We start from the raw sequence: 9,471 nt of genomic DNA on the forward strand, positions 1-9,471 counted from the left end.
CTCCCGCACCCCGGCCCCACAGCGCCCCCCAGCGGCGGGCAGACCCGGCCCCGCCCCCTGGTAGGCGGGGCCTCCGCGCTTGACTGACGGGTACCTTTCCATCCCTGCCCACGTGGTGCGCCGAGCTTACGCCCCCTCGCGGCCGATTGCGGGCGCCGCGCCGGCGGTCCCGCCCCCTCTCGGCGCTGATTGGTGGAGGCGGAGCGGCAGACACGCCCCTCGCGGCTCGGGCTGCCGCGGTGCCCGGCTCAGCGGAGCCGGGGCGGGCAGGACCGGCGCCGGGCACCGGTGCTGCGCACGGCACGGGGCAGTACGAGCTCACCATGATCGTGTGTCCCCAGAGCGTGGAGCACCCCCGAGGAAGCCGGTGCCAGCGGCTGCCGGGGCAGGTAGGACCCGGCCCGCCGCGACCACCGAAGCCCGTACCGGAGCACCGGGCTCGGCCCCTTCTCGCCGCCACCAGCCCGGCTTGGCTGCGGCACCAGCAGGCCAGAGCATTTCCGCCGCCCGCCGACGGTGCGCGGGGCTGGCGGGACAGCGCTCTCCCGATGCGGTGGCCGGCGGCCCGGTGCCGGTACCGGTGCGGCGGCGCCGTCCTCGTCCTCTTTGTGCGGGATGCGGGAAGCGCCGAGCCTCCATCACTGCCAATCAAACTTGTTTTTCTCTCTCCGCCTGCACTGCCCGCGCCGCGCACCGGGGGCGCTGCCGCCGCCCGCACAATGGAGCCCCAGTTACCGTTCGCCGGTACCGGCCCCGACATCGTCGTGGGGGCCCCGGCACCGCCGTGGGGACCCCGGCCGCGGGCAATAGCAGTTCCTCCGGCCCCTCGAAAACAGGGTCGGACGGCCGGGTAAAAGGTGCCCGCCGCGGCCGCGTCCCCAGCGGGCATCACCGGCCAAGCCACCGGTACCAGCGGAGCCGCGGTCTCTCCTCGCGGGCGGATGGAGCCCCGGGGCTGGGGGTGTCACACCGCAGGGTCTTGCCCTGCTGGGCGGGGGGGAGGCGGGGTCCCCCGGCCCTTCTCCCGCGGCGCTGCCCGGGCTTGTTCCCGGTCGCAGGGCGCAGGACCGGCTGGGCTCCTCCATCCTCTTGCTTGCTTTACATGCAAACTGCTGCCCGGCGATTGGCTGGCTGGGCAGCGCTGGGGCATCGTTCCCCCGGCAGTACCTGCCCGGGCAGGGAGGGGGTGAGTCTGGCGGCGGGTGCTGGGTCGGGGTGCCTATTGGTGTTCAGGGGGCTTGGACACACAAAAGACCTGCAGGGAGAGAGGCGATGCACCCACCGCCCGGGTCTGTGGGTGAGCACAGGAGAGGAGAAGGAAGATTATGACCGGGGAGGGTGAGGAAGGTGATACCAGGGGTTATGTGAGAGGCTGGGGAGGCAAGGCTGGGGGGATGTGGCTGGTGATGCCAGCAGGAGAGACCCTGGGTGAGCTGGTGCTGTGGGGAGCTGGCAGGAGAACCCAGCTAGGGGCTGAGGGCCAAGGTGGGGGGCTGCCCTGCACCTTCCTTCAGCCTCCCCTTCCAACCCATGTCTGCCTGGTTGCTCACTCCATCCTCACCTGGACAACCAGAGTGAAGAGAGCTGGTCGCCCCAGAGACTGAGCCGCAGGCTGGTCACACAGCTCCTTGCTGGGGACCATCTTCTCCTGGGGGGCATGGAAAGGCCCCCAGCTCCTCCACCTCTGCGCACCAGAAGATGAATGTCTGTATCCCCATGGGTGTCCTCAGGGCAGCTCATATTCCCAAGCAGGGGGACTTTCGCAAGTCACTTCTGGTTTGCACCTTCTCCCATGGGACAGACAAGCCAGTGCTCTTCCTGGTGGGTGCCAGGACATCGCTTGCCCCTTGGCTTGCCGGGGCAGGAGCCGCTCAGCTGGCTCCACAGCCCTTCCCCCCTCCCTGGATGCTCGGTGCTGGTGGTGCCTGGTGGTAAGGCTGATGGGCTGTTCTGGGAGGTCTTTCATCTGTCATGTTTCTCCTGCTTTGACCTTGCATTTGCCTCTAAGGCTGCAAGGAAACATCACTCCTAGTTTGCTCTTTGCTTCTGCTCACCAGGCAATGCCCTCTCCCAGGCGGAGACCAACCTGTGTTTCTTGCAGCCTGTCCTCCTGCTAGCAGTGACCCCACTAAGCAGTGCTCTGCCTATCTCCCCCACCCAAGTCCTTCTGACCTGGTGGTGTCCTTCTGGTAGCACCAAGATGGAAGAGGGGATCCCAGCCCCTCGCAGAGCCCAAGTGTGGCTGGGATGGGCTGCTGAAGCAGGGGATGCTCTGGGGAGAGCTAAGCAGAGCGCATTCCCTGCAGGTAGTGAAGATGTCCGGCAGTGACCCCGAGCGTCCCCAGTTCCTCTTCGTGAAGGTGCTGGCGAGCCGAGGGCGGCTGGAGGCGGTGACACAGCAGATGGGCTACCACCCGCAGTACCTTGACAGCTTCCTCAAGATGCAGCACTACCTGCTGCACATGGACGGCCCGCTGCCCTTCGACTGCCGGCACTACATTGCCATCATGGTGAGCCCTGCTGGGAGCTGCTGGAGGGGACGGGGGGCTCCACTCAGCCCTGCGAGGCTCCCTGCCCTCCCTCCACCAGACAGCCTGTGCCGCAGGCTTCTCTGCCAAAGCCAAAATCATGATGTCCTGGAGGTTGGGCAAGAGGTGGGTGTGGGGACCCAGGATGCCTGACGCAGTGTGGAGATGCTGATGTGCTGCTCTTGCAGGCAGCTGCCCGGCACCAGTGCCGGTACCTGGTGAACCTGCATGTGCTGCAGTTCCTGCGGGCAGGGGGTGATCCCCAGTGGCTGCGCGGCCTCGACTTCATCCCCCCGAAACTCCGCAACCTCAACGAGATCAACAAGATCCTGGCACACCGGCCATGGCTCATCACCAAGGAGCACATTGAGGTATTTAGCGGGGGGATATCAGCCAGGGACCAGGGCAGCAGTGGGAACAGCAGCACCCCCAGTGGGTGCCAGCATGCTGTCCGTGTTGCATCACTGGTCTGTCTGTGTCCTGCAGAAGCTGCTGAAAATCAGTGAGTGGAGCTGGTCACTGGCAGAGCTGGTACATGCCGTTGTCCTCCTGGCACACTGCCACGCACTCGCCAGCTTTGTCTTCGGCTGTGGCTGCGAGCAGGACGAGGGGCCAGGAGGCCGAGGCTCCCTGAAGCCCTTGTCACCCGGGAACCAGTGCTTCTGCGAAGCCACCGCTGGCAACGGCTGCAGCCAGGAGCTGCTGCGCATCAACCGCAAGCGGGTGAGCCCCCGAGTGTGGGTCTGTGGAGGGACGGGGGAGTGCGGCTGGGACCGCTGCCCTCACCCCCAAGCCTGTGTCTCCGCAGTCCCTGGACTCCTGCATGGAGCTGGATTCCCTCCGGGAACGCATGCAGCGGATCCATGTGGAGACTGAGGGCAGGGAGGAGACGAGGCTGCTGCAGCAGGACAGAGAGGAAGGTGAGGGGCAGGAAGCAGGGGTAGGTGTGCAGGATGGGAGTTTATATGGGATACCTGAGTGTTGTTCTTCCATGTCTATTCTTATGATTTCCATGAGGTATGGTTCAGAGAGGGGCTGCTGGGATGCTGGCGGCAGGGGAAAAAAATCAGTGGCACTTCCCAAAGAGTCACAGCAAGGCCCAGCTTTTGACACCTGCTGCAGCTGGGAACAGGGCAGCTGAGCATTGCTCTGACCCGTCTGTGGGGCTCTCCCCTCTTGCAGATACCGATGGGGAAGTCACCAGTGCCACCAATCTTTCATGCTACATGCAGGACCCTGACTTTGGATACCAGGACTTTGCCCGGCGCGATGAGGATCAGACGCAGGTATTCAGAGTCCAGGTGAGGTTCCTGCTCTCTCGGCGGGCAGCAGCCCGGGCTGCCACCTCTCCTCTCTTCTCCACTCCTGGTGGGAAGCAGACAGTCATGGGGGTGTCCGTGCAGCCCGGATCTGGCACAGCTGCTTTTGCAAAATGCCCAAGTGGGGAAACTCAGTTCTGAGGGGGGACCTGCCCCAACTAGGGTTGGGGAGAGGGAGGTGACCGGTGACTTCTGTTTCCGAGGGCTGCCGATTTCTTCACATGGCCCTCAGGGAGGCAAGGGTTGAAATAATTCAAAAGCTGTCTGATGAGGGATGTTGTGGTTTGTGGCAGAGCTGCCCTCAGAGCAAATCTATTGAATTCTGCTGTGTCCCAAGGTCTCCAGCCCTTTTTCCTGGGAACATGCCTTGGGCTCCTTTTTGCAGTTACGAAAGCCTCTTGCTGTGTTCAATAGGATTACTCCTGGGAAGACCATGGCTTCTCACTGGTCAACCGGCTCTACTCTGACATCGGGCATCTCCTGGATGAGAAGTTTCGGATGGTGGATGGTCTGCAAAGCAGTGCCATGGCCAAGCGCCAGGGCTGTGAACCCTCTGTCTTCAAGCGGGGCATCTGGAACTACATCCACTGCATGTTTGGCATTAGGTAGGGAAACCAATATCATGGTCCAGGGGAGAAAACAGAGCTGACCCAGGCAGCAAGAGGGTAGGGCACTCGGGCTGTCTTGCAGGTGCGTTTGGAAAAGAGACAGAGGTGAATTGCCTGCCTGGATGTTGGGCCAGGCAGGGAAGAAATACTCAGCTGGCCAGGGCAGGGGGCTTTGGGGACAGGACTTTGGTGCCTGGTGGCTGCTGCTGCGTGTCCCCCTGCCCAGGGCACAGCTGTGCTGTGCCCTGGGCAGACTATGGGTGAGATGCTCCACAGGGACACAGTGCTGGCCATGACTCGCCCCTGTGCTCCCCGCAGGTACGATGACTACGACTACGCAGAGGTGAATCAGCTCCTGGAGCGAATGCTCAAGGTTTACATTAAAACCGTAACCTGCTACCCAGAGAAGACAAACCCAGAAATGTTTGACAGGTTCTGGAAGCAGTTCAAGCACAGTGAAAAGGTGGGACAGTCAGCCCCTGGCTCTGACCGGCTGTGGTGGGGCTGGGAGTGGGCAGGGGCTGCAGGCTGGGGTGATGTGGGGAGGGTGCAGGAAACCATTGAGCCACCAAACCAGTCCAAGGCTGCAGGACTGCATGGAGGGGGAAAGGACAGCTGCCTATGTGGGAAAAATTGGTGGCATTTCATCTCATGCCAAAATACCACTAGCCCAGGCGGGCGCTTCCTTGCACTGCTGCCCACAGCACACTGCAGTTGCCTGAATGCCTATTCCTTCTCCTTTAGGTCCATGTGAACCTGCTGATCCTGGAAGCCCGAATGCAGGCAGAGCTGCTGTATGCGTTGCAGGCCATCACCCAGTACATGATCTCCTAGGAGGTGGAGAGCTGCGCTGCGGCAGGGCCGGGCAGCATCCTCTATCCCTGGACTCATGCATGTCCCGTCATGCTGGGACGGACAGCGAGGGATCACTTGATTTAGTTTACTTGACTGTCTTGTTCTTTTTTTTTTTTTTTCTCCCCTTTGTGGGGCTCGCTGAGTGGCCCCGTTACGTGCAATTACCAAACTGTGAGGCAAGTCCATGCTGCTGAGATGTCAGTGTGATGCTGGAGACTTGAACCTGTCCAAGGAGGACTGCCAAAGGCTGGGGAGAGGGAGGCGGGAGGGGACTGGGGGGCACTTTAGAGGGATGTTCCCCCATGAGCAGAAACTCCTTGCCTGGGTGCTGCAGAAGCCTCAGCTGCTGCAGGGAGGGCAGAGGGGAGAGCTGGCTTCCTTCCCTGTGCTGCAGTGGCTGCCCCGCTTGCAGGCCACCCTTGGGCACCTGGCCTCGTTGGGGTGATGCATCTTGTTTGGGAACAGGCAATGGGTGCATTGCAATGTCTTGGGTTGCGTGGTCAGGCAGGGAGGAGCGCTGGCTCCGAGCGAGGGCCATTCTCCAGCCCAGGACGGGAAGGGGATGCGCTTGCTGCTTACATGTCCTGCCCTTTAGGTCTATGTGCCAAACCCCTCTAGCATGGACAAGAGATGACCCAGGAGAACTTCAAACTGTGAAGCTCTTGCTGGCAAGGTGCCCTAGTGTTCTGCCTTCTCTGACAGGGGGTGATAAAGTGTCTGACAGTGTTCAGGCTCTGGAGGTTTCTGCAGGGGACTTCGGGCAGTCCTCGGGGAGCTTGTCCCAAAGCCCCTCCTCTGCCTCCCTTCAACAGAGGGGCAGGAGGAACAAGGGAGGCTTCCTGAGTTCACATGGCTTGTATCTTCTTACCACGATGAGAGGGCTGAGGTCCTGTGCCCACTCACTGCTCAACAGCATGGTGGAGGAGCCTGCAGTTGGCACCAGTGAGCTACAGGAAGCTTCTCCTTGAACAGGACGGGGGTCCTCCCTGGGCTGTCCCAGTTCGAATGGAGACAGCCTGTGCACCAGCCCTGCCCTCTGCCTGGCAGGCAGGAGCTCCCCAATGTCCCAGGGCTGCTCCCTGCCTGCACCACAGCCCCTGGCTGGGGAAGTATGAGGGACCTGGAGAGAACGAGGCCACCCGTGATACGTGGGAGCCTGAAGCAAGGGCAGATGTTGAGTCAGCCCAGCACACGCTGCTTCAGTCGACCTGTTTACTGCGTAAATGTACGGGGAGAAAACCTTGTGTATGGAAGCTACAGAAAAAGCCTATTTTTGCTATAAATATATTATGTTTGACATGGACGTGTGCTCCGTTTCTCCGTTGGGAGTGGGGATCCAAACTTACATGGCTGTTCTGAAGGCAGGACAGCAGTGCCTCGCTGACTGCAGCCCTGAGATGGCTCCAGCTCCAGAAAACCCACGTCCCCAGCCATGGTGGGGTCCTGTACCCACAGCTCTGGTTCAGGGCCAGTGGCTGGTCACTGAGGCTGGACCCACCCTGTTCAGCTCAGCTATGTCCCCTTCCCATGCTCAGATGAGCAACTCCCACAGCGTTGCATGTTCAATGGGAAAAGAGGGAAGATTTTCAAGGGTCTGTGGTGCTCTGGCAAGGAGGAAAGAGCCAGAAGAAGGAGCTGGCTTCTCCCCTGCTGGGGACCTGGCCACGGGTGGGTGAGGTGTGGGTGCTGCTTCTGCAGCTGAGGAAGAAGCATTTTGCTCATGAGAAAGTGCTCAGTGAGCAAGGCCAGAACCCAGGAGCAGCTCTTTCCCCAGCCCTGTTGCAGGTGCCCTCCCTGCAGCATGGGCTGGAATGACCTGCACTGGGGCTGGGCCAGCGTGTACTAGGCCAAGCTGGTGGCTGGGCAGTACTGACTGAGTCAGTACTGGTGTCAGGACAGTGGCACCAGTGCCAGGATGACTGGTGCTGGGACAGCTGCCACCATTATCCACAGCAACCTGCCAGCCCTTACCCTGCAGAAGCAGCTCTGTCCCCTGCAGAGCTGGGACATGCCACAGGAGCCAGTTACCCACAGGGCTCACCGCTCCCAAAGCAAAGAGCACATCTGCAGCCTGGCACAGCCCAGGGCTGGCTCCCAGCACGCTGCCAGCAGCAGCACCCTCGCCCCCTGCCATCACCCTGCGCTGCTGGGGAGACAGAAGGGAGTGACAGGCTGGTGCTGGCTGTGGGCGAAGAGCTGCCTGTCCCCAGGAGACGTGAAGCAGTTTCCCTTTTGCTCCCTATCTCTCTGTTTCTGCACAATGAGCTGGCCTTGCAGAAGCCAGGGCAGCTGCCACATGATCTCAGAACTAGAAAGCAAGAGATGAAGCAATCATCTACTCCCATCCCTGCAGAGCCAGCAAAGTTACTATCGTGTCCCAAGTAGGTCTTGTAGGAGATGACTCAAGTATGGAGAATTGTGTCACTGGGGAGCCTGTAAGGGTCTTGTCGACCAGACACTTCAGGGCAATTCTATACCCACACCAGTAACTACTGCTTAGCTTTTGAAACCCATGAGCTGGTCCTTAACCTTACCAACACCCTCTGCTCCTCTCCTATGCCTGGCCAAGCTGTGAAGCTGTTGCGCTCAGCGGAACCAGGCTTTGAGGCTCCCTGGAAAGGGCAGAGCAGGCACTACACCATTCGAGGTAAGCAAATGACTCTTAAGACGTGACATGCTGTGAGTCTGGCAACTTCAACACTTGGGACCCTGCCCTGGTGCCTCCTGCACCCTTCATCTGCTTACACTAGGATATTCCTCTCTATTGCTCTGCAGCTGGAACAGGGAGAGCTGCCAGAGCCTGGGGTCCTTCTCTGCAGGAACCCTCCAGGATGTCCAGCACAGCCACGAGAGCCAGGCTACTGTGACCTTACCTGGAATTACTGAGGGGAGGATGCAGGCACACATCCAAAGCAGTCACTGAGCTGCTTGCAACAGCCCATAGCAGAAAGGTGTGCTGGCAGGTGCAGCCAGGACTGCTTTTGTAACAGCCGACCCATCCCCAAGCTGGGCAATGGGAGGAATGGTGTGTCCTAGCTCACAGAGAACAGTAAGCCATGCTGCAGCAATGGTTACTGTCACAGCTCCTACAACCCACCCATTAAAAGCCAGGCCTATGGATGCTCGTCTTACCACAGCAGTGGAGGGTGAAAAAATAGTACATGGGAGCTGGGGATGGACTGTCCTGCCAGGAGAGCTCAGGAGCACCAGCTCCCCGTTCCCCAGGCTGCCTGCCCCACGCACCAACTATTCCACCACAAAAGCCACATGAACTAGGGCAACAGCCTTCCCCACTGGGCTTTCATATGTGGTCCCACCACTGGTGGCACAGGAGAAGCGTCCATCAACCAGCAAGCATCGGGGCAAGGCAGGGCTCCAGTCAGAAACTAAGCTGAGCTGAAAAGTTGGTCAAGTTTTTGCACCGGTTTCAGGTACTGCCGCTCAGCAGGCCACTGCTCCACAGGCCAAAATGCTTATGGTGGCAGCTCAGGAGAGCTATAAGGTCACCAAGACTGCAAGAAACACTGACTTACTGCAAAACAGGTGTGCTGAACCCACGAAGGTGTTAGGACAGAACATAGCAGGGCTCAGTGACACACAGCAGGACTCTTGGTAACTACTGCAGGCGGTGTCACACACATCAGAAGCAACCATAAGCCAAGGCAGCCAAGTCCCAGCCTGGCATCCGTTCTGTGCTTTGCTTTCCTTGGCAATGCTTAAGTGTCATAGGCCAATGCTTAAATCCACATAAAAAGTGTTAACAGCTACTGGGGGAACTATGTCAAGCTTCGAATGCATCCACTCTGATCTGATCAACAACTAAAAAAAAATCCACCCTTGGCATTTTTTCTCCAACAGAATCTACTGTCACATGCTTGCAGGAAGCCCCAAGAAGTGCCCAAGGAACAGGCGAGGGACAGACAGTTCCTTTAAGTCTTAATCCCCCATTTTTGGAGATTGGCTTAAATCTTGAAGCAGGAATCTTAAGATCCCTTCCAGAGTTATTTGCATTATCTGGTTTAGCTCCAGCTGGCAACTAGGACCACACAGCCACTCGCTCATTCCTCCTCCTCCTGCCTCCCCCAGTGGGATGGGGAGGAGAATGAGGGACGATCACACCGTGACCTTTCCACCTCTGGCCAGCTACAGGGCATTTCAGCA

General features: G+C 59.7%; 1 protein-coding gene across 2 annotated transcripts; it reads left to right on the forward strand.

Annotated features, from left to right (window-relative positions):
• Nucleotides 1-233: 233 nt before the first annotated feature.
• On the forward strand, nucleotides 234-6,571 carry LOC135993351 (sestrin-3-like). 2 transcript variants are annotated; one of them, XM_065643149.1, is made up of 9 exons: nucleotides 234-389; nucleotides 2,307-2,510; nucleotides 2,717-2,899; nucleotides 3,015-3,251; nucleotides 3,337-3,448; nucleotides 3,711-3,829; nucleotides 4,262-4,452; nucleotides 4,774-4,918; nucleotides 5,200-6,571. In XM_065643149.1, the coding sequence occupies exons 1-9, from the start codon at nucleotides 324-326 to the stop codon at nucleotides 5,287-5,289; spliced, it is 1,347 nt and encodes a 448-aa protein (XP_065499221.1). In that variant the 5' UTR covers nucleotides 234-323; the 3' UTR covers nucleotides 5,290-6,571. The 2 variants fall into 2 exon arrangements, with proteins under 2 accessions (XP_065499221.1, XP_065499222.1); XM_065643150.1 differs by having other exon boundaries at nucleotides 3,711-3,814.
• Nucleotides 6,572-9,471: the final 2,900 nt, after the last annotated feature.

Source organism: Caloenas nicobarica, chromosome 12 (genome assembly GCF_036013445.1).
Source record: "Caloenas nicobarica isolate bCalNic1 chromosome 12, bCalNic1.hap1, whole genome shotgun sequence".
In the NCBI taxonomy this organism is placed as follows: Eukaryota; Metazoa; Chordata; class Aves; order Columbiformes; family Columbidae; genus Caloenas; species Caloenas nicobarica.